This window comes from Mobula hypostoma, chromosome 1 (genome assembly GCF_963921235.1).
Source record: "Mobula hypostoma chromosome 1, sMobHyp1.1, whole genome shotgun sequence".
Lineage (NCBI taxonomy): Eukaryota > Metazoa > Chordata > Chondrichthyes > Myliobatiformes > Myliobatidae > Mobula > Mobula hypostoma.
The window spans coordinates 32,301,746-32,327,380 of NC_086097.1; the positions used below are offsets into that span (position 1 = coordinate 32,301,746).

At 47.2% G+C, this 25,635-nt stretch overlaps 1 protein-coding gene across 5 annotated transcripts in view; it reads right to left on the reverse strand.

The window, feature by feature from the left end:
• LOC134345253 (nesprin-2-like) overlaps positions 1-20,019 on the reverse strand; it is a 276,033-nt gene extending 256,014 nt beyond the window's left edge. For 2 of the 5 annotated variants that reach the window (XM_063045664.1, XM_063045656.1), the window contains exon 1: positions 19,695-20,015. In XM_063045664.1, coding sequence (XP_062901734.1) covers positions 19,695-19,773 — 79 coding nt within the window. In that variant the 5' untranslated portion in view covers positions 19,774-20,015. Of the gene's footprint in view, positions 1-1,958; positions 2,017-19,694 lie in introns of those variants that run through there. The other 3 variants (XM_063045672.1, XM_063045636.1, XM_063045647.1) reach the window with 3 other exon arrangements.
• Positions 20,020-25,635: the final 5,616 nt, after the last annotated feature.

Sequence of the window (25,635 nt, forward strand, 5' to 3'; positions counted from 1 at the left end):
ACAGCAACTTACTACACCCACAGTGCCCTCTCCTCCTCGCCACCCCCGACTCACATACACACACACACACACACACACACACACACGCTGTACACCTACACCCACGTACACCTGCACACACTTAAACTGTACACTTTTGCACACTTAAAGTATACATCTACACCACATACTGCACGTTTACACCCACACACATCTATGCCGACAGAAGTGCACACATTTATACACACTCTGCACACACGGAGTTCCCACCCACACAAACAGACGCTGATGGACCCTCACACCCTGGTCCCTCCTGGGTGTGTGACAGGGATATGTCTCAGATTCAGTCTGCAGTGTACAGCCCTGCTGTTGAAGGCCATGTTTATACCCTGGAACCCACTCCAGGCACCCACCACCATCTGTGTAAAAAAAAAACTTGTTCCGCACATCTCTTTAACTTTTACCCCTCTCAGCTTAAAGCTCTACTCTCTAGTATTAAACATTTCCACCCCGGGGGAAAAAAGAGCTGCCTGCCCTATTGATGTCCCTCATAACTTTATGACCCTCTATCAGATCTCCCCTCAGCCTCCAACACTTCAGAGAAAACAGCCCAAGTTTGTCCAACCTTTCCTTTTAGCACATAAAGAGATTGAAGATCAGCTTTATTTGTTACATCTATATCAAAACATACAGTGAAATGTGTCATTTGAGAGCACAGACCATAGGAGCTGAATTAGGCTATCTGATCCATCAAGTCTGCTCCTCCATTCCATCATGGCTGATTTATTATCTCTCTCAACCCCTTTATACTGCCTTCTCCCCATAATCTTTGACACCCTTAGTAATCAACCTCTTTAAATATACCCAAAATGACTTGGCCTTCACATCCGCCCAGGTCAATGAAGATTTACCACCCTCTGGCTAAAGAAATTCCTCTTCATCTCAAAAGGGACTGCTTGTATTCTGAAGCTGTGCCCCCTGGTCGTAGACTCTCCCACTGTGGGAATCACCCTCTCCATGTCCACTCTATCTAGGCTTTTCAATATTCAATAGGTTTCAGTGAGATCTCCCTGACCATGTGGGATTCTTCCCCAGGTGTTTTAGCTTATTCCCACATCTCCAGTTGATAATTGGCTCCACTGTAAATCTTCCCTGGTGTGGGTGTTTCAAAACAAATCAGCAAGGATGTGCTGGGGGCCGCCCGCTAGTGTCGCCGTGCTTCTGATGCCAACATAACATGCCTCCAACTTACTAACCCTAACCTATTCTGTACATCTTGTAGCATGGGAGGAAATCAGAGCACCAGGAGGAAACCCACGTGGTCATGGGGAGAATGTACAAGTCCTTATAGACAGTGGCAGGAATTAAACACTGTCCTTACAGCGGGTACTGTAATGCAGTTATGCCAACTACTACACGATCGTGCTGCCCCTCGAATCCAGGCAGCATCCTGGTAAATCTTGTGTGCACCTTCTGCAAAGCCGCCTCACCTTTCCTGTACACAATGCCAGAAATGAAGATAGTACTCCAAGTACAGCCCAGCTAGCATTTGAAACATCTGTATGGTATGGAGTGGAAATCTGCAAATTCCTACGTACAGCAGAGGGTGAGGTGTGCTGTGGATGTCCGTGTGAGTGAAAGGCATGAGGAGGCACAAGGGCCAGTCAGGGAGCGTGCCTGGAGTGCAATTCATCAGCTAGTTTGTGAGTCAATACTGAAGATACAGAAGTCGATGGCCAAAGACTGGAGTTGGAAGACCGTGTGTGTGTGTGTGTGTATGTGTGGTAGAAAAAGGACTTGTTTTGCTTTTGTTGCTGGTTGTGTTCTGCGCTGTTCAGCCAAGCATTATGGGCATGCTATGTTGGTGCTGGAAAGTGCTATCCCCCAGCACACCCCTACGTGTGTTGGTTGTTGATGCAAATGATGTATTTCACTGTTTGTTTCAATGTAGATGTGATAAATAAATTAATCTGACTTACCCTGGTGATGCCGGAGGGAGCTGATCACTTGATTGACATACATGGTATCTGCAGACTGATCTCCACCTGTCCCTCCTACAAAACACTCCACTTAAAGAACTCCTCTGCCAAAGTGAGTCTGTTAGGTTAGGACACACGAGATGCAAGATGCTGGAATCTGTAGCAGCACAAAAGCTGCTAAAGGAACTCAGCAGGTTGGGCAGCGACTGTAGGTTAGGGAGAAACTCTCAATATCTCAGGTCAGCGCCCTGCTAGAGACTGGGACATCAGGACTTCTATTCACTTGGCGTCGCCTCTGAAAGTGTTTCACTGCAGAAGGAGAGGAAATGAAGCTTTCTACTCTCCTGTGACTTGTCAGAACTGGTCTCTGGGGTGTCTGGACAGATCAGAAATAGAAGCCAAAGTGTGATTGCAGTGTGAGAACACACACTGCACTGGAAGGTGTTACACAAATATAACCACTCCACCATCCATCAGAGAAAAGGCGAGATGTGCAGGGTAAAGTTTTTACCGAGTTTGATGGGTGCCTGGTACGCACTGACAGTGGAGGCAGATATGATAGCAGAGAGGATTTACCATGATGATGCCTGGATTAGAGACTAGAGAATCCTGGTTAGACCATTCTTGGAGTATTGTGTTAAATGCTGATTACCTCATTATAGGAAGGATGTTGGAAGCTTTGGAGGGGGTGCCAAGGAGATTTATCAGGGTGCTGCCTGCATTAGAGAGCATGTCTTACGAGCTAGGGTTTTTCTCCTTGGAGTGAAGAAGGGTGAGAAGTCATCTGGTCAAGGTGCACAAACAAGATGATCGGAGTCATATGTAACACTCAGCTATATTGGCTGGTATTTATCTAGGGGAAACCCTGTCCGCTGCCCACCTTGTCTCCCAGTTATGTTGGTTGCTGTACAAATGCCACCTCATTCAGCTTCAAACATCAATCATCAGCCAGCACACAATGTACATTTTACCAATTACACTTTATAGATATTACTAAGTCTATGAGATTAATAGAAGTACAGTACAAAAAAGGAATGGAAAAGGCGCCAGACTTATCAAAGGTCAATTTCTTTGTGCACACGTTGGAGCTCGGGACCAGTCGGACCCCTTCGACTCTTGTTTTGCACTTACTTATTTGTTTTCTTATATATTTATTATTATAGCATGTTTTATTCAGAGATACAGCACAGTAACAGGCCCAGCCGGCCCAATGAGCCTGCGCTGCTCAATTGCTAACTAACCTGTGCGAATTGGAATGTGGGAGGAAACCGGAGCACGGGGAGGAAACCCACGCGGTCACAGGGAGAACGTGCCACTCCTGCCACACAACGGCGAGAATTGAACTCGGGTCACTGGCACTGTAAAGCAATGAGCTAACTTCTATACTACCGTGACACACAAGAATTTTATTTGTGTATAGCACTGTGCTGCTGCTGCTGCAAAACAGGAAATTTCTCAACATCCAGTACGTCAGTGATTTTTAAAAATTCTGATTCAGGCAGGGAAAGGAGCCAGGCGGGATTGACTTGGATGGTCAGCACGGAGTCAATGGGCCGAAATGCCTGTTGCTGTGCTGTACTGACGGGTGTTATAATGTTCTTGAACTGCCATATTCCTTCCCATGGCACTGACGGGCAGGGAGTTCCAGGGTTCAGACCCAGTGATGGTGAAGGATCAGTGTGATATTTCCAGGTCAAGGTGGTGTAGCACAGGGAGGAGAACCTTCAATTCTGCAACTTTGACATTTTCTAGGACTTTGGCCTAGAGCCTGACACTGTTTATCTAAAACATCTTTTCTGCATTCCCTCTCCTTTTTTGCTTCTCTCCTTCTTGACTTCATAGAAACATAGAAAACCTACAGCACAATACAGGCCCTTCAGCCCACAAAACTGTGCCGAACATGTCCTTACCTTAGAACTACCTAGGCTTACCCATAGCCCTCTATTTTTCAAAGCTCCATGTATCCATCCAGGAATGTCTTAAAAGACCCTATTGTATCCGCCTCCACCACAGTCACCGGCAGCCCATTCCACGCACTCACCACTCTCTGCGTAAAAAAAAAACATACCCCTGACATCTCCTCTGTACCTACTTCCAGGCACCTTAAAGCTATGCCCTCTCATGCGAGCCATTTCAGCCCTGGGAGAAAGCCTCTGACTATCCGCACGATCAATGCCTCTCATTATCTTGTACACCTCTATCAGGTCACCTCTCATCCTTCATGGCTCCAAGGAGAAAAGCCCGAGTTCACTCAACCTATTCTCACAAGACATGCTCCCCAATCCAGGCAACATCCTTGTAAACAACAGGAATTCCGCAGATGCTGGAAATTCAAGCAACACACATCAAAGTTGCTGGTGAACGCAGCAGGCCAGGCAGCATCTCTAGGAAGAGGTGCAGTCGACGTTTCAGGCCGAGACCCTTCGTCAGGACTAACTGAAGGAAGAGTGAGTAAGGGATTTGAAAGTTGGAGGGGGAGGGGGAGATCCAAAATGATAGGAGAAGACAGGAGGGGGAGGGATGGAGCCAAGAGGGGGACAGGTGATAGGCAAAAGGGATATGAGAGGATCATGGGACAGGAGGTCCGGGAAGAAAGACAGCCGGGGGGGGGGGGACCCAGAGGATGGGCAAGGGGTATATTCAGAGGAACAGAGGGAGAAAAAGGAGAGTGAGAGAAAGAATGTGTGTATAAAAATAAGTAACAGATGGGGTACGAGGGGGAGGTGGGGCATTAGCGGAAGTTAGAGAAGTCAATGTTCATGCCATCAGGTTGGAGGCTACCCAGACGGAATATAAGGTGTTGTTCCTCCAACCTGAGTGTGGCTTCATCTTTACAGTAGAGGAGGCCGTGGATAGACATGTCAGAATGGGAATGGGATGTGGAATTAAAATGTGTGGCCACTGGGAGATCCTGCTTTCTCTGGCGGACAGAGCGTAGGTGTTCAGCAAAGCGGTCTCCCAGTCTGCGTCGGGTCTCGCCAATATATAAAAGGCCACATCGGGAGCACTGGACGCAGTATGTCACCCCATCTCGCCAATATATAAAAGGCCACATCGGGAGCACCGGACGCAGTATATCACCCCATCTCACCAGTATATAAAAGGCCACATCAGGAGCACCGGACGCAGTATATCACCCCATCTCACCAGTATATAAAAGGCCACATCGTCCTTGTAAATCTCCTCTGCACCCTTTCTATGGTATCCACATCCTTCCTGTAGTGAGGCAACCAGAACTGAGCACAGTACTCCGGATGGGGTCTGACCAGACTCCTATATAGCTGCAACATTACCTCTCGGCTCCTAAACTCAATCCCACGGTTGATGAAGGCCAATGCACCGTATGCTTCTTAACCACAGAGTCAACCTGCGTAGCATCTTTGAGTGTCCTATGGACTCAGACCCCAAGATCCCTCTGATCCTCCACACTGCCGAGAGTCTTACCATTAATGCTATATTCTGCCATCATATTCGACCTACCAAACTGCTTGAGTTTCCCACCCCCGCAAGATGTTTTAATCCTTTCTAATAGCACCAGCAACCCCCCTGTGGGAACATTGGCCCCAGCCATACAGGTCCCACCTGCCCCAGAAACAGATCCATTTTGTTTTAGGGCGGTCAGTAGTTAGTGTAGCAGCTGGCATAACACAGTTACAGCACCAGCGACCCGGATTCAGTTCCTGTCATTGTCTGTAAGGAGTTTGTACGTACTCCCCGTGACAGTGTGGCCTTCCTCCGGATGCCTGGGTTTTCTCCCACGTCCCAAAGAGCCTACGGATTAGTAGGCTAATTGGTGACACGATGTAACTGGGTGATGCGGACTCATTGGGCTGGTTACTGTGCTGCAGGTTACTAAATGAATACAGTGCAGAAATTTAAAGCCCTCCGTCCTGCATCATCTCTCTGACCATGCACTGTCCACCTCCCCCACTGAGAGTTAGCTCTAAAGAACTGTTCATGCTCCATTGCATTCAGACCTGGTGGTTCCATTGTAGAAAGGACGCAACGACCTTGGGGAGGATACAGAAAAGATTTGCCGGGGTGCTGCCTGGATTAGAGCATGTGACCTATAAGGAGTGGTTGGACTAACTTGGGTTGTTTCCTCTGGAGCTGCAGAGGCCCAGGGAAGACCTGACAGAGAGCTTGAGAGGCACAGGGTAGATACAGTAGTAGCTTTTCCTCAGGGTGGAAATGTCACATGTTAAGGTGAGAGAGGGAATGTTTAAAGGAGATGTGGGGGCAGGTTTTTTTTTAAACCCAGGTGGAGGAAGATACAAAAGAGGCGTTTAAGAGACAGGCACATGAACATGCAGAGAATGGGGGTTATGGACATTGTGCAGACGGAAGGGATTTGTTTAATTAAGTGTCATTTGTATAATTAGCTCTGTACCACCTGGTCAGCCAAAGAACCTGTTCCTGTGTTGTAAGATTTTGTGTTGTAACTTCTAATCCTGAGGTTACTAACTTAGAAATCCTCTTTCCTAGCTCCCTAAATTCTTTCAGCATGATCCCTTCCCTTTTTCTGCTGAAGTCATTGGTATTGATGCGGAGCCAGAGACACAAGACACTCCCAGAGTGAACAACATTGGTTCTTTCCGCTTCTAACCAGACAGTATCTGGATCCAAACCCCCGTGTTCCACCTATCTCGGCTTACAAACGCTGTCACTCTCCTCACACTCAAGGTTCAAGCCATCCCAGCCATCTCCGGGGCGGGGCGGGGGGGGGGCTGCGTTCAGCAACAGCACCCAATCCTCCCAGTGTGTGAAACAACCAGCAAACACAAGACTGGCAGGAAAAAAACTACAGTACAAGATAGAGCGGGCGGCTTAGTAGTGTAGTGGGTAGGGTAAAGCTTCACAGTGCCAACGATTGGTGTTTGATTCCCACCACTGGAAGGAATTTGTACGTTCTCCCCATGACCACGTGGGTTTCCTCCGGGTGGTTTCACGTTCCATGGACATCTGGGTTAGGGTTAGTGAGTTGTGGGCATTGCTTCGTTGCCACCAGAAGCACGGTGACCCTTGCAGGCTGCCCCCAGAACATCCGCAGACTGTGTTGGTTGTTGACGCAAACGACACGTTTTGCTGTATGTTTTAAGGTACATGTGACATGAAATTTAACCTTTAATCTGTCAAAATTAACCCAGAGAGGTCATAGAGGACAGCAGCATCGAAACACGCCGTTTGGCCCATTTAGTCCATACCAGATTATTATTGTGCGTAGTCCCATCGACACACACCTGGACCATAGCTCTCCATACCCATAGCCCTCCATGGACATCCAAAATTCTCCTAAATGTTGCAATCTATACTGCTGGCAGCTCATTTCACACTCTCATCTCAGTGAAGATATTTCCCTCATGTTCCCTTTAAATATTTTACCTCTCTCTTCACCTATGACCTCTAGTTCTAGCCTTAGCGAACCTGATGAGACAAAGCCTGTTCGTGTTCCCCCTATCTGTATCCCTAATTTTGTATACCGCCAGCAAACCTCCCCTCATTTTCTTACATTCCAGGGAACAGAATCCTAGTAAAGATGTGGGTTCTATTTCAATATTTAAGAGAAATTTTGGTAGGTACATAGATGGGAGGGGTATGGAGAACTATAGTCTGGGTGAAGATCAATGGAACTAGGCAGACTAATATTTGGCATGGACTAGATGGGCTAAATGGCCTGTTTCTGTGCCGTGGTAGTCTATGACTCTATTAGAGAGCATGATATATGATGATAGGGCTTTCTCTTTGGAGTGAAGGAGAATAAGAGGTGACTTGATAGAGCTACACAAGATGATAAGAGGCATAGATTGAGTGGACAGTCAGAGATGTTTTCCCAGGGTGGAAATGGCTAACCCTTCCCTCCCACATAGCCCACCATTTTACTTTCATCCATGTGCCTATCTCAGAGTTTCTTAAAATGTCGTTAATGCATCTGCCTCTACCAGCACCCCTGGCAGGATGTTCCATGTGCCCACCACTCTCTGTGTGAAAAAAACACTACTTCAGATACCCCCTCTATACTTTCATCCAATCACCTTAAAATTATGCCCCCTTGTATTAGCCATTTCTGCCCTGGGAAAAAGTCTCTGGCTGTCCACTCAATTTCTGCCTCTTAGCATCTTGAACAGCTTGGTTAGAAACATTAAGTATTCTTAGCTCAGGGAGTGCCTGACAAGGTAAACCCCACAGCCAACAAAGCTCGTCAGTATCTCTACTTCCTCAGAACACTAAAGAAATTCAGCTTGTCTCCCTTTGACCCTCACCAGTTTTTATCAATGCCCCGTAGAAAGCATCCTATTCAGATGGATAACAGATTGATATAGCAACAACTCTGCATGTGATTGCCAGAGAGTTGTGGACACAGCTCAGCACATCACGGAAACCAGCCTCCCCTCCATGGACTCTGGCTACACTCCTCACAGCCTCGGGAAAGCAGCTAGCAGAATCAAAGACCTAATCCACCTTGGACATCCTCTCTTCTCTCCCATCTGGCAGAAGATACATAAGCCTGAAAGGACGTATCACCAGATTTACAAGGACTAGAGAATTTGAGTGATGGAGAGTGACTGACAGCTGGGTCTGTTTTTCCACAGAGCAGCAGGGCCTGAGGGGTCATCTGATGCACATTTACAAAATTGTGATAGGCAGGGATAGGGTAACTAGCTAGAGTCTCATAAACTCTTCTCAGGCTTCCAGCCGGGTCCAGGTACTGATTTTAAATGACGTTTGGATGAAAAACTCTGCCATCTTCATCAGGGATGAATCCTAGGCATGTCTAGTCTGGTGGTATATGTACTCAACTTCTGTCGTCTGCCCTTCCTGATTGGTTAGTCCTCAACCAATCAGGTTTTCACTGTCCTACCTTGTTTAAAATCATATTCCAGTTCTTACTTAGAGTGAGACCTTTGCCTTTGTTTTAAATTCTTATTCTCTAATCTTATTTCTCAGACTAGAGGACAAGTCTAGAGTCTGTTTCCCATGATTGGGTATCTAAAACTAGAGAGCTTAGCTTTATGGAGAAAGAGGTTTGAAGAGAGGACCTGAGGCGTGAATTTCCCTGTAAAGGGTACGTGGGACCTGGAACGAGCTGACAGGAGGTTCTGACCTTCTGCGTTCTTGCTGTCCCCCCTAGGGGGTCTGATGAGGTGGAGAGGTGAGGGTACAGTGGTTGTATTATTAATATCTCGTTAGGAGTTTGAGGAGATTTGGTGTGTCACAAAAGACTTACAAATTTCTACAGATGTAGGGTGGTGAGTATTTTGATTGGTTGAATCGCTGTCTGGTATGGAGGCTCCAAATCACAGGATCAAAGCAGGTCATCAGTTCAGTCTGCTCTATCATGGGCACAACTTCCCCACCAGTGCAGTCATCTTCCAGAGGCAGATGCCTCAGGAAGGCGGTATCAATTATTACCATGCACAACGCGCCCTCTTTTCACCACTACCATCAGGGAGAGGTACAAGAGCATGAAGACCCACACTCAGTAATTTAGGAACAGCCTCTTCCCCTCTGTCATCAGATTTCTGACTGGTCCATGAACTCATGAACACTACCTCACTCTTCGTCCTTTGTACCTTTATTTGTAACTTATAATTGTGTGTCTTGCACTGTTGCTGCAAAACAAGTTTCACTACATATGTCAATGATGATAAGCCTGATTCTGACTCTGACAGGAACCCACTGAGATAAACCTGTCACCTCTCCTGTTCTGAGCTCCACACCCCTGGGGCCCCTGGGTTCCGAGAACTTGCAGAGTGGGGGCAGTGTCTCGAAGCTCCCACTGTGACAGATTAATTATCTGTTGTCCATTAGTCCAGTCTCTTACACTGGTCCGTAAACAATGACTGTAATCATCAACAGGACAAGGACGGGCTTGGAGAACTAGGTCAGAGCACAAAGACAGCACTGTTAACAGCCGACTGAGCTCACAGTCACCACAAGTCCACCAGCCCTCATCCCTCCCCGCTGTCCACAATAGGGGAAATCCCACCCATACAATTCAGTCCTAGCCCCACTGCTCTGCACTGTACCTGGAAGGGCTTTCCAGCCTAAGCTAACCTTCAGCACTGACTCACCTTGTTCTGCAGTGTTGGGGGAGGGGGGTGAAATTGTACCATCATACAGTCTCAGTTAATAGGGTGTGTTTAAGGCAGAGAATAATAGGTTCTTAAATAGTAAGGGGGTTAAGGATTACTGGGAGAAGGCAGGACAATAGGGTTGGTAAAAATCAGTTACGATTGAATGGCCTAATTCTGCTCCTATATTTCATGGTCTGATATAGCACAGAAACAGGCCCTTTGACCCAACTCATCCATGTCTAACTGAACTAGTCCTATTTGTTTTCTGTTCTGCCAATATCCCTCTAACTCTTTCTATCCATGTACCTGACCAAGTGTCTTTTAAATGTCATTACTGTACCCTGTCTCCACCATTTCCTCTGGCAGCTCGTTCCATATAATCACCAACTTCGTCCCTTTTAAATCCTTCCCCTCTCACCTTAAGCCTGATCCCTCTGGTTTTAGATTCAGAGAAAGACTGTGATAATCCACCCTATCTGCACCACTCTTGATTTTTATAAACCTCAGTAAGGTCACTCCTCAGCTTCCTGCGCTCCAGGGAAAATAGTCCCAACGTGCCCAGGACTGGAAAGGGGGCAGAAGCCTGCCCCCCCCCACCTTATTCTGGCTTCTGCTCCCTTTCTCTGCTCACTGTACAGTTTAAATATGATGAGGGTCTCTTCCAACCTCTGAGCAGTAAGTTTGAGACCCCCCACCCACCCCCAGCACCCTCTGGGAAACACTGTTTCCTCCTCCGACCCTCCTATTGATTAGTTTAAATCTTGGCCCTTGGCATTTGCCCCCTCAGCTAAGAGAAATGGCTCTTTCTAAATTACTTTACCCTTGGTAGTCTTCTACACCTAAATTAAGCCTGTCCTTTGCATCCTCTGTTTTGAAGAAAACAACCACAATCATTCCTCACAAAATCAATTTTCCACTCCTGGGAACAACCAGCCAAATGAAAGAGCCAGCCTTTGACTTCAAAGTCAAAGTGGGGGGTGGTGCACATGCTCCTGTCCACATCAACAATGCAGAGATTGAGAGGTTTAAGTTCCCAGGAGTGAACATCTCCAATAGACTGTCCTGCTCCAACATATAGATGCCATGGGCAAGAAGGCTCCCCAGCCCATCTGCTTCCTCAGGAGGCTAAGGAATTTTAGCATGTCCCTATCAATCTTCACCAATTTTTATTGATGCACCATGAAAGGCGTCTTATCCAGATGCATCGCAGCTTGGTACAGCAACTGCTCTGCTTGTGATCATCAGAAACCACAGAGAGCTGCACGCACAGCTCAGCATGTCACAGAAACCAGCCACCCCTCACGGACACTGTCTACATTTCTCACTGCCTTGGTAAAACAGCCAACAGAATCGAAGACCCTGCTCTTTTCTCTCTTCTACCATCAGGCAGAATACACAAAACATGAACCATCAGGGTCAAGGACAGCTTCTACCCTGCTTTATAAGATTACTGAACAGTCCCTATTACGATAAAATGGACTCGACCACACAATCTATCTCATTATGGCCTTGCACCTTACTGTCAACCTGCACTGCACTTTTTCTGTAACTATCACTTTATTCTGCTGTCTGTTATTGTTCCTCTTGTATAACCTCAATGTTGTATAATTATCTATAAGGATGGCATGTAAAACAAAGTTTTAATTGTACCTCGGTACATGTGGCAATAATAAACCAGTTCACCCTTCTATCCTCCCATTTAATGTACATGTCCCCGCTCTGACTGCTGTTAAATGGGATTTGAATACAGAGGCCCCAATGCACAGGATTGCTCATGGCTGTGGGGGGTTGTAGATACAGATACAGAGGTTCCAATGCACAGGATTGCTCGAGGCTGCAGAGGATTACAGATACAGATACAAAGGCCCTAATGCACTGGATTGCTCAAGTCTGCGAAGGGTTGTAGATACAGATACAGAGGTTCCAATGCACAGGATTGCTCGAAGCTGCAGAGGGTTGTAGATACAGATACAGAGGCCCCAATGCACTGGATTGCTCGAGTCTGTGAAGGGTTGTAGATACAGATACAGAGGTTCCAATGCACTGGATTGCTCGAGGCTGCAGAGGGTTGTAGATACAGATACAGGGGCCCCAATGCACAGGATTGCTCATGGCTGTGGAGGGTTGTAGATACAGATACAGAGGTTCCAATGCACAGGATTGCTCGAAGCTGCCGGAGGGTTGTAGACTCAGCCAGTTCTGCCACAGGCACAATCCTCCCCCTCCCCCTCCCCACCATTGAGAGCATCTTCAAGAGGCAGTGCCTCAAGAAGGCGGCATCCATCACAAGAGACCCTCACCATCCAGGACAAGCCCTCCTCGCTTTACTTCCTTCGGGGTGGAAGTACAGGAACCTGAAGATACACACTCAACGTTTTAGGAACAAGTTCCTCCCCTCCATGTCAGATTTCTGAATGGTCCATGAACACTACCTCACTATTCCTTTCTGTTTCTGCACTATTTACTTACTTAGTAATTTATAGTAAGCGCGTGTCTTTGCACTGGCCAGCTGCTGCTGCAAAACAACAAGTTTCATGTAGTATTCGTCAGTGATAATATACCTGATTCTGGTTCTACGTTGCTTGATGACAAGCAGGGACAGGGCGGGCCAGTAGTTCTGTCTCTCTGCAGGTGAATTTGAACCAGAGCAACTGACTCCACCTTAAAACACAGTGACTCACACAGTTGGCATCCTCAAGAGTTGTGCCGCGCCCACACATCAAACCTCCAGCCCCTTGACAAAGGAAGGAGAGAGCTAATGGGGGTGGGGGGTGAAAATGAGCAGGATGTGGAGTTTCCTTTACATTGTTCACTCAAGGAAGGAAGGATGCCAGGCATGCGACAGCCTACAAGCAAACAGGATTTACCTGTATCATTGGCTCAGTGGCTGTATTCCAGTGGGACACCCATCATCAGCACAGAGGATAAGACTGAAGCTTGCTCCTAGCAACAGCAGGCTGCTGTGGACGACTTCAACTCCATCATCCCCAGGAGCTTGGAAAGGAAGACTTTCCACCCTGCATGTGGTGGTGGTGGACCCACCAGTGGCCTGTGCCCACTGACCCTCCAGACCAGAATCACCCCACCGGTAGATGTCAACCCAACTCTGCCTGCACTTGTCCTTGTCCTTAGACAGACTTCCTCATCCTTACCCAAGGGCCAGCACATCAATCACCATAACTTCTGCCGTCTACAAGGTCCTGCACTAAATGCATCTTTCCCACAGGAATCACTCTCGCCATGATTTCCTTGTCCATTCATCCTTCCTGTCACCTATCCCTGCAAGCGGGACAAGTGCTACACCTGCCCCTAAACCTACTTGCTGAACAGCATTGAAGGCCCCAAATAGTTGTCCCATGTGAAGCAACACTTCACCTGCAAATCTATTGGGGTAATTAACTGTATCTGGCACTCATGGTATGGTCTCCTTTACATTGGTGAGAACCAATGTAGACTGGGGGAATGCTTCATTGAGTACCCTCATTCCACCTGCCAAAATAGGCAGGATTTCTTGGTAGCCACCCTTTTTTAATTCTACTTCCCATTCCCATTCTGACACGGCAGTCTATGGCCACAATCAGGCCACTCTCATTTTGGAGTCAGTCTGGGTAACCTTCAGCCTGACGGCATGTCCATCGATTTCTCTAACTTCTGATAATTTCTCCCTCCTCCCTCTTCTCTGTTTTTCCATTCCCTATTGTGGATCTCCTCTTACCCCTTCTCTTCTTCTCACCTGCCCTTTGGTTCCCCTCCTCCTTCCATTTCTCCCATGGTCCACTCTCCTATCCTGTCAGGTTCCTTCTTCTTCAGCCCTTTACCTTTTCACCTATCACCTCCCAGCTTCTCACTTCACCCCCTCCCCCACACACCCACCTTCCCCTTCTCACTAGCTTGTACTCCTCCCCTCCCCCACCTCCTTATTTTGGCTTCTGACCTATTCGTATTCAGTCCTGAAGTGTCTGGGTCCAAAACATCCACTGTGTATTCCCCTCCATAGATGCTGCCTGCTGGCTGAGTTATCCAGCATTTTGTATGTGTTTCTCTGGATTTACAGCATCTGCAGAATCCTTCTTTCATTCCTTCTTCCTTTATATTCATCAAGGACTTTGTCAGACTTCAGATTGCTAAACCTTACACATGCTCCCTTTGTCTACCTGACTAAAAAAACAATGTCTCTTCATCCAAGATGCCCAAACTCTGCAACACATACAAAGTGCTGGAGAAACTCAGGAGGTCAGGCAGCGTCTATGGAGAGGGAAACCAGTTGACATTTTGCCTGCAACCCTTCATAAGGACACTGCCACCCTTGTCCTTCACTCTCACAGGAACACGTTGGTCCTGAACTTTAACTAACAGGCTTTTAATGATCCCTGTTTCTCAGATGTTTCCCCCAAATTGCCACTCCCGATCCACTTTCTTCAGTTTTTGCCTAGCTCTGCTGTAATTAGCCTTCTCACAATTCAGTACTTTCACTCTGACCCTTCTTGAAACCTGCAAAATTAAGATCACTCTTCACAAAATGCTGCTTCATTGATACTCTGATCTCCTGTCCAGGCTCATTTGTTGCACGGGGCGACTGAAGAGAACCCAAGTGCAGGACACCAGCACATCGACTGAGTTGGGGATGCTGGCGTAGACATGAACGTAGAACAGCAAACCGGAGGAATCTTGACAAGGAGATGGGATCTACAGGGACTATCTTGAAACTAGAGCAGAACTTGGAACTAAACTTAGAACTAACGGTTCTAAGCGGATGAGAGAACGAAGTATCACAGAAGAATAGACCAACAAACTGGCAACCTGTGTAGTGATGCCATCGTACTTATTTCACAGTCTCTGATGCAAACCAGGTGTATCGTAATTAAGTAAACTAGCAGCAATTGGAAAACTAATGGCTGAAATTAGGGCATAATCAGGGAGAAAGGAACGTTAAAGGGGAACAACCAAATGGAACCATGACAGTATCCCTCCCTCTACGGGAGCCTCCTGGCAATCCCCCATGCTTGTCTGGATGGTCCTGATGGAAATCCCGGATGAGAGAAGGGTCCAGAATGTAGGAGTGGGGAATCCAGGAACGTTCGTCCGGGCCGTACCCCTCCCAGTCAACTAGGTACTGGAGACCTCTGCCCTGATGGCGGACATCCAATAACTGCCGGACGGTGTACGCCGGATGGTCATCGATGATCCGAGGGGGTGGAGTACTGTCATGGTTCGGATCAGGGTCCCTTTAAATTTACTTTGTTTATGTTACGATCTGGACCGTTGACTGCCTGTTTCCCTTTGGTTCCCTGTTTTCCCGTGTCCCTCGGGCTTGGTGATTGGAGGCAATTTACTCTCGACTGAACCGGTAGTTTATAGTCTCCGGCTTTCAGCCGTTCGGCGCAAGAGCGTTTGCAAAGTCAAGTCCTGGCCCTGGTGGCATCTAAGTACCAAGTCAAGTCCTGGCCCAGACCCTTAGTCCCAGCCTCCTAACCTCTCAAGATGTGTCTTGCATTTGGGTCCACCCTTGCTCCCAACACCCCCCCCATTGTGACATCATTTCCCAATACAAAGTTCACCCCAAGAGGGACAATCTACATGTTGTTTCAAGAAACTCTCCTAAGTACACCAAACACATTCTGCTACATCTGAACCCCAAAACTAAGAGGGTCACAATCAAGTTAACATCACTCACTACAATAATCTTAGTTTTTGTTCCAGACCACCCCTCTATCTTCTCAGGTGCTACCAGTGTGTTCCTTCAGCAGTTTGTGTGCTTTCCCTCTCCAGATCCCAGTATTTGCAATTTATTTTTAATATATTAACTTTAATTGTCAGGTACACTCAGTAGTCACTTTTTAAGTACACCTGTACACCTGCTCGTTAATGCAAATATCTAATCAGCCAATCACGTGGCAGCAACTCAATGCATCAAAGCATGCAGACATGGTCAAGAGGTTCAGTTGTTGTTCAGAACAAACATCAGAATGGGGAAGAAACGTGGTCTAAGTGACTTTAGCTGTGGAATGATTGTTGGTGCCGGATGGGGTGGTTTGGGTATCTCAGAAACTGCCGATCTCCCGGGATTTTCACGCACAACAGTTCCTAGCGTTAACAGAGAATGATGTGACAGTTTGTGGGCGAAAATACCTTGTTAATGAGAGAGGTTAGAGGAGAAAGGCCAGACTGATTCAAGCTGACAGGAAGGTGACAATAACTGAAATAATCACACATTGCAACGGCGGTGTGCAGAAGAGCATCTCTGAATGCACAGCATGTCGAACCTTGAAATGGATGGGCTACAGTAGCAGGAAACCACACTGAGTTCCACTCCTGTACCTAATAAAGATTAGCTTCATTTGTCACATCAGAACATACAGTGAAGTGCATCAAATCAGCAGGATTGTACTGGAGGCAGCCAGAAGTGTCGCCATGCTTCCGGCGCCAACATAGCATGCCCACAACTTAATATCCCGTATGCCTTTGGAGTGCGGGAGAAAAACCGGCTTATCCAGAGGAAGCCCACAAAGTCACAGGGAGAGCGTACAAACTCATTACAGACAGCAACGAGGATTAAACCCCGATCTTACAGCCGGCGTTGTAAAGCGTTACGCTAACCTGTACGCTGCTGTGCCGCCCCGAAAAAACTGAGCTATTAAACTGATAAGAACAGATACTGTGTCTCCACTGCAATAACCCTTCTGATTTTACGTGTGTTCAATATCGACCTGTGTATCTGCTCCTCAAACCCCCACTGGTCGTTGAGGCCTATGGTGTCACCCCATCAATAGCGGCTGTACTTTTCCTGTAGAGCACTGCAGCACGGGCCCCGGAGTGTGTGATGGCACAGGAGGGTGCTTCAAGCTGCATCTTACCCCCGGAGTTTGTGATGGGACGCTGTGGAGGGAGTCTCGATGTGTCTGTGTGTGATGGGACGGTGCTTTGAGAGCTTCGCTCTGTATCTGACCTGGGAGTGTGTGATGGGACGGTGCGGAGGGAGTTTCATTCTGTGTCTGACCCGGGAAGTGTGTGGTGGGGCGGTGTGGAGAGAGTTTCACTCTGTGTCTGACCCAGGAGTGTGTGAATGGACGATGAAGAGGGAGATTCACTCTGTGTCTGACCCGGGAAGTGTGCTTTGGGACTGTGTAGAGGGAGCCTCACTATGTCTGAGTCGATATCTATCCCATCCCAAGGAAACACAAAGGATTAAAATCCAAAGGACTAAAGAGCTGTTAATAAACCTGGCAACTGTCAACTGGCAAGTAACCACTCTGCCGCAAGCCTAAAATATTTTGTTCCAACCAGCCATATCCCTGCGCCTCGTGTACTTACTTATGTTCCCATTGGCAACAAAACACACACACACACACAAACACAGAGAGAAGGCGTAGCTCCTTCTGTTCCATGTCTACACAAGTTATTCGCAAGGAGGAGCGTGTTAGTGTCTCTCAGAGTCGATTCTGAATCGGGGACATAGCCCTGCCTCCTCTGTCCAATCGTAATGGGGCCCCCTAATTCTTCCGTCCAATCGTCCGGTGGGTCCCGCTGCCTCCTCCATTCAAACATCTGATCAGACCCTCACTGTTTCCTCCCTACAGTTCACTGTATAAGTGAGCTTAATCTACATCTTCATAAACTAACCAGAGATTTAAAATTAACAGAGTGCTTCGTGCGTTTGGAAAAGAAGAAACCACTTTAATGCTCTCCCCTCTACCCCACCACTTCGCGGCGCTCATCACCACAATCCCCCCCGCCCCCCAACCACCACCCCCACCCTTCGCTCTTCTCTGTCCTGCAACAACTCCCCCACTCATTCCTCCTCCCCTGCCCGGTACCTAACCATTGATTGTCATTGAGAAATGAAAGGTGCAGTTGCCGTTTGGGAGTCGGGAGACGGGCGGAGATTGCCGGAGCCCTAATCACAGTGAGGAGGAGGACACACGCCTAACTCATACAACAGTGTGTGACAACTCCTTCCCTGCTCCTCCCCTCCTCTCGGTTGATGCGTCGCAGGCAGGAACAGCTCATTGGCGAGTTCCGAGTTCTTTTATTCTTGGTGCCTGTTTTCGTTTCTCGCTCCTCCCCGAATCTGTGATTCAGATTCAGCTTCCAGTTCCGATTCAGATTTATTTACTACGTGTACATGGAAACATACAGTGAAATGCAACACACACAAAATGCCGGATAATCGGGCCCGAGGTCCTGAAGTGTCTCGGCCCGAAACGTCGACACCTCTCCACAGATGCTGCTTGACCTGTTGAGTCATTTGGACTGTGAGGAGCCCCAGCTCGTTTATGTACCGGAATGGGTTGCTTCTGACGTTTTAGTGCACGTCAGCCCTGCGCTCCTGATCTCCGCACGCTTGCCTCCCACCCCTTGCGAGCTCCGGCGGTCCCTGCGGAGAGGGACCAGGCGGGGAACACCTGCTTGGAGCGGTGGGCACCACAGGGCTGGAGTGCGTCCTCGCTAGGGATGACCACGTTGTAAATTGAATGTTTGGAAATAATGTAAGTGTGTACTGTAAATACACCTCGTTGTAAAATAAATGCAGAAAGCAAACAGTCTGGAACCCGAAGAGTGAACCCAGGGCAGCAAGGGTCAGAGGAGATGAGGTAACCGCCTATCTAAAAGTTACCCGAAAGTTGGAGGGTTGGGCTGTATAGAAGAGGGGTCCCATTCACATGACTTCTGCCCCGCCCATCTGGACCAACTGGTTCACTCTGGGACGTTCTCGCACTGACGTCCCCCCAGGCATGGGTCGTCACACCCAGAAGTGAACTAGATCTGTCTGATCCTCCAATTCCTTCCTCTCCTCCCCCTCTGCCCTAAACTCTCATAGTCACCGGAAAAGGTGCCGACCCAAATGAACCCACGACTGGCCGACCCCCCACCCCCACCCCTCACACACACACGCACGTACAAATAAATGTTAACAAAGGATAGTGAGAATTGAGGGGCAGTATGAGGTAAATGACTCCGCTCCGTCTACACCGCTCGTTGCCTCTGTAGAGTAGTCGGTATAATCAAAGTCCCCTCCCACCCCGATCATTCTGAAGGTACGTACCACCAGGCTGAAGGTCAGCTTCTACCTCGCTGTTATAAAAGCAATAGAACATGACCACAGCAGCACTTTATAGGCCCTTCGGCCCACAATGTGCTGACCTTTCAACCTATTATAAGAACTAACTACTCCTTGCCTCCCACATAGCCCCCCGCCCACCATTTTTCGATCATCTACGTGCCCATTTAAGAGTCTCCTAAATGTCCCTAATATAACTGCCTCTACATACCCCGTGGCAGCATGTTCCACGCACTCACCACTCTCCAGGTAAAAAAAAATACCTCTGACAACCTCCCTATACTTTTCTCCAATCGCCTTAATCTTATACTTTTTCGTATTAGCCATTAATACTCTGGAACAAATCTCTCACACACCAAAGATGTACTCTTGATATCCAACCTATCTCGTCCTGGCCTTTGCACCTTATTGTCTACCTATTCCGCGCTTCCTCCGTGACTGCAAGATTTTATTCTGCGTTCTTGCCTAATGTGTGGAATGATCTATTTGTGTACCCTGATACCTGTGACAACGGTAAACACTTTACCAATCACAACGGGGGGGGGGGGGCGAGCAGTAGCCTACTCGGCTCCCTTCCGTCCTGCCGCCAGCTGCCTCCCTCACCTTGCAACGCGGACTTCACGCCGTCGATGTCGATCTCGTCCTCCTCTTCTAGCTCCGCGGCGCTGCCTGCGTGCCTCATCCTGCCCGCCGTCGGTTTCAGGAGGACAGGGCTGGACGAGCGATCCCGCTCACGGTACTGGGCAGTTCGCCGCAGCTGCTGCGAGTGAGGGGAACCTACAGCCCGCCGGCACCGGCGACAAGGGCGTCTCCACCTCACCCAAATATCTTGGCCGCTTTTTCTTCGTTACGACTGTGTCTGAGTTGGAGTGTTCGCCTGGATTTCATCCAGTTCCTTATTTACAAATGAGTGCAGAGCTGGGACGGTGGGATCAGAGAGAGAGAGGCAGGGAAAACCACTCCCTCTCTCTCACACACTGGACACCTCCTCAGGGAACCCCGCTCACACAGGAACTGGCAGGCGAGGAGAAATGAACAGCACCCGGAGTCTCGGCTGTTTCCCACCTGCGCGGTGTGTGAGCGGGTTGTGGCGCCGAACTGGACATCGGACGCCTCCCTAGGATCAACCCCCACACACACCCCCGTGGGGGCAGCGCTTGGGAACATCGGGGGAGGTGGTTAGGGATTGAAACCCGCAGTCTCATCTCCAGGCCGCTTCCTGGAGCAGTGGGGGAGGGGATGGGACCCTACGTTTTCCCCTCCCCATGCCAGGGTGCTGACCTTCATCGGGGAACCGGTCTCTCCATGCCCCATGGCGCTGTAAACTTCATCCCCACGCCTCCTTAATTCTGTCTCGAGTCCCCTTTCTTCAAAAACCTAATGATGGGTCACAGCCTGAAACATGAACTGCTTATTCTTCTCTTTAAGTGCTGCCTGCCCTGCAGAGTTCCTCCGGGATTTTGTGTATTGTAGCCCACACCACGGGAATTGAAAATCCTTACACACTTGTTTGACAAGTTCCTTTTACCACTGTGTATTGCTCTGCTCCAGCTCAATAGCTTCCCCCATTGCACAGACTCTTCGAGCTAATACAGAATCTCCGTCCTTCCTTCGGTTACTGTGGTTGCTAAAGTACATATTTGGAGACCAGCCTTTCAGAGTCATGCGTTGGTTTTGCATTGAACCACGTACTTTGCATATTTTCCCACTGCCTGTTTGCAGGCTCACAGGCCAGATACTGGATTATTGACACAATCCTCCATTGTCAAAGGACATCAAGCCAGAGAGTTGGATATCACAGAAACTGGCCCTTTGGCCCAACCCGTCCATCCCAACCTTTCTGGGCCAGTCCCGTTTGCCCGCATTTCGCTGATATCCCTTTAAACCTTCCTCTAGTCAGGTACCTGTCCAACTGTATTTTAAAATGCAATTGTACCAGCTTCTACCTCTGGCAGCTCATTCTTTCTACCCACCACCCCCCTCAGGTCCCCTTTAAATCTCCCCCTTCTCAACTTAAACATGTGCCCTCTATTTTCTGATTCCACGACTATGAGAAAAAGTCTGTGCACATTCAACCTACCTATGCCCCTCATGATTTTATAGACCTCCTTGTTGCCACCATCAAGGAGGAGGACCCACACACAGCAATCTTCCCCTCCACCAACAGATCTCTGAACAGTCCATGAACCCAAGAACACCACTTAATCATTCCTCTTTGCACCATTTATTCGTTGTTACAAATTACAATAATTTTATGTTTCGCACTGTACTGCTGTCACAAAGCTACAATTTATGACTTATGTTACAATCTTCATAAACTTGATTCTGAACTCTGCTTTTGTCCTATGTCCAGTAGAAAATAGTCCCAACCTGCTCTACCTCTCTCTATAACTCAGTCTCCTGAGTCCCATCAATATCCTTGTAAACACAAGATATTCTGCAGACAATGAAAATCTGGAGCAACACACACACTCACGATGCTGATTTGTTGAGTTGCAAGTTAGGCAGCTTCTACAGAGGGGAACAGCCAATGTTTCAGGCCCAGACCCTTCCTCAGGATTCTTACCGATAAAGAGTCTCGGGCCAAAACATTGACTGTTTATTCCCCTCCGTAGAACACTTTTTTTTTGTAAATCTCCTCCGCAGGGATCTGTAATGGGACCCCTACTCTTTGTGATTTTTATAAATCACTTGGACAAGGAAGTGGAAGGGAGGGTTAGCAAGTTTGCAGATGACACAGAGGCTGGTGGTGTTGTGGGTAGTGTAGAAGGTTGTCATAGCTTGATAGGATGCAGAGCCGTGCTTGAGAAGTGGAGTTCAACCCAGAAAAGTATGAAGTGCTTCACTTTGGAAGGTTGAACTTAAAAGCAGAATGCGGAGTTTATCACAGGATTCTTAGCAGTTTGGAAGAATAGAAGGATCTTGGGTTCCACATCTATAGATCTCTCAAAGTTGCAGCACAAACTAATAGGGTGGTTAAAAAGGGCATATGGCATTTCCCTGTACTTCGGTTCATTTAACAATAATAAGCCACTCCCTCCCTCCCATTTATTGTGCATTCCCCTGCCTGTGTGCTGGCAAATAGGATTAGAAAGGACAGGGAAAATAATAACAGAGTGCAGAATAAAGAGTTACAGTCTCGAAAAAGTGCAGTGCAAATAGAGAAGGCTCAAAGGTTCATTTATTATCAACATATGTATGCGGAATACAACTCTGAGATTCATCTTCGCCAGATAGCCATGAAACAAAGAAATTCGTGAAAGTCATTCAAAGAAAAACATCAACCCTTCTGCCAAAAAACCCCAAATTGAGCCAAACAGCAACTTGAAAGAATGGCAACACAATCATCAACAGCCCCATGTGAAAAAAAAGCACAAATGAAAGGTTGAGGGGGGAATTGATGGAGGTGTTTAACATTATGAGGAGGATTGATAGAGTTGACGTGGATAGGTTTTTTCCATTGAGAGTGGGGGAGATTCAAACAAGAGGACATGAGTTGAGAGTTAAAGGGCAAAAGTTTAGGGGTAACACCAGCACTCAGAGAATGGTGGCTGTGTGGAACGAGCTTCCAGCAGAAGTGGTTGAGGCAGGTTCGTTGTTGTCGTTTAAAGTTAAGTTGGATAGATATATGGACAGGAAGGGAATGGAGGGTTATGGACCGAGTGCAGGTCGGTGGAACTAGGTGAGAGTAGGAGTTCGGCACGGACTAGAAGGGCCAAGATGGCCTGTTTCCGTGCTGTAATTGTTATATGGTTAGATGTCAACAAGAACATCAACTCCCAACCCCTCCACACACAAAAAACTAACAAATTGCACCAAGCAGCAAGAAGAAAGAATGGGTGCAAGGTCACAATGAGGTACATTGTGAGGTCAGGAGTCCATTTTACAGCATCATACTCGGGGATTATTCAGTAGTCTTATAGCAGTGGGATTGAAGCTGTCCTTCAGCCTGGTGGTGTGTGCTTTCAGGCTTTTGTATCTCCTGACCGAAGGAAAGGGGGAGAAGTGAGAATGACCATGTGGGTTGGAGTCTTTGATTATGCTGGCTGCTTTACCAAGACTGACATAAAGTATCCATTTAATTTCTTTGCCATTTCCTTACCACGGGAACCCGTGGCTACAGCAGAGAGGAAGGCCATTCAGCCTATCATATCCATGCCAGCCCTCTACCAAAAGGACCAGAATTCAAGCCTCAGGCCCTTCTCTGTCGGCTTGCAAATCTTGCTCACCCACTTTTCCATTTCCCTTTGTTTGGTCACAGTAGAACCTGCCTCCTCCACGTCTGCTGGCAGAGTGGTCTAGATTCCAACCACACACACTGTAAAACAAAAGTCTTTCTGCATCTCACCCTGAATCCTGCCAGATCTGTTGAGTGTTTTCCACATCTCCTTTTTTCTGTTTTACATTTCCATCACTTGCATTCTCTTTTTACTTTGTTTGCTGTGAAAATAGTTTCTCTACATCAAATATAATTGTACAGAATATTCCCTTATAAAAGCAAGGTCATTTTTTCAGTGGAAATTCACTTCAAGCCGACTTTCCCTTGCCCTAGTGTTAATATAATTTTATACCTTAGGGGTTGCTGTCAAGAATCAGATATGAATACTAGCCAGTCAGGAGTTTCCATCAGGAAAATACTTAAAACGTGTGGCAAGTTAGTTGAGAGAAAACGCTGAGCTCTCCAGTGTGATAGGGCATATATATTGTCAGATTAGCACTTAGTTTGTGTTGGCATGGTGCCAGGCTAATGTCACCAGCTCTGAGTATTTGAGTTTTGTGTAAACAGTAACAAAATCAGAGTAAATGAAATGGATGTCCTGGTGTTGGAAGGTAAGGAAATCAGTGAAGTGAAAATGACTTCCAAACGACCTGCTCAGCAAACACCGTAACTTTACTGTCAGGGTTCTTTCTGCCTTCTGTGTTAGAGCGTTAGATTGGGAGTCAGCAGAATCAGAATCAGATTTCTAATCAAGGCCCGTACAGATTAGATATGGCAAAGTTATTTCCCATGGTAGGGGATTCTAGGACAAGAGGGCACAACTTTAGGATTGAAGGACGTCCTTTTAGAACTGAAATGCAGAGAAATTACTTTAGTCAGAGGGTGGTAAATCTGTGGAATTTGTTGCCATGAGCGGCTGTGGAGGCCAAATCATTGGGTGTATTTAAGGCAGAGATAGATAGGTTCTTGATTAGCCAGGGCATCAAAGAGGATGGAGTGAAAGGAGGGGAGTGGAGATGGCCGGAAGAATTGGATCAGCCCATGATTGAATGCCAGGGCAGACTCGATGGGCCAAATGGCCTACTTCCTCTCCTATATCTTATGAATCCTCTTCCCCTTTTATAACTGTGACCTATAGATCTTTCCACTCCACTAAAAGGAACAACCTGCCACTGTCCACACCCCCTATCATTTTACACCCCTATAACACATCTCCCCTCAGTCTGCTGGAAAGAAACCAGACCCTCCCCCTCTCAGGTATCCTAAATTAAAGTCCCCCATCTCAGGGACCATTCTCAAACTTCCTCTAGACCCCATCTAACATCCTTACATCTTTCCCGTAACGAGGCAACCAGAACTGTATATCATACTTAAGGATCAACTTTATTTGCAATATACATTTACATGTATTTAGGGATTTGCTGTGGGGTGTTCGCATGGCATGCAATAAAAATGAACCACATTCGGTGTTATGTAAAAACTCTGCAGAGAGGTGTAGATTCAATCAGCTCTCTCATGGGCGCAAACCTGCCCACCATTGAGGACATCTCCAAAGTGTAGTTCCTCAATAATTGATACAATTGTATTTCTATACTGCATTGATTGTCCTGTTGTACATACTATTACTATAAATTGCACATTTAGACCGAGACATAACGTAAAGATTTTTACATGTATGTGAAGGATGAAAGTAATAAAGTCAATTCAATTCAAGCCAGCATCCATCAATATCCAGCATTCTTCAAATTACCACCATCAGATTTCTGAATGATCATGAACCCATGAACACTACTTCACTATTCCTCTTTCGAAAGAAAAAAGATTAACTTTGTCTGCCACATGTACAATGAAACAAAGTGAAATGCACCACTTGCATCGGAAATGTGCTGGGGCAGACTTCAAGTGTCGCCATGCTTCTGGCTCTAACATATAAATGCCATTGGAAATTTTCATGTTTTATTGTTTTACAACATTGAATAACAGCAGATTTATTTTGGCTTTTTTTTGACACTGATCAACAGAAAAGACTCGTGTCAGAGTGAAAACAAATTTCGACAAATTGGTGAAACATAATTGATTCCATTATTACCCACCCTCCCCCCTTCAAGTCATTATTTAGTAGATGCACCTTTGGCAGCAATTACAGCCTCAGGTCTGTGTGGATAGGTCTTTATCAGTTTTGTGCATCTGGATACTGCAATTTTTCCCCATTCTTCTTTATAAAACTGCTCAAACTCTGTCAGATTGCATGGGAATCATGAAGGAACAGTCCTTTTCAAGTCTAGCCACAAATCTGCAATTTGATTGAGATTTGGACTCTGATAT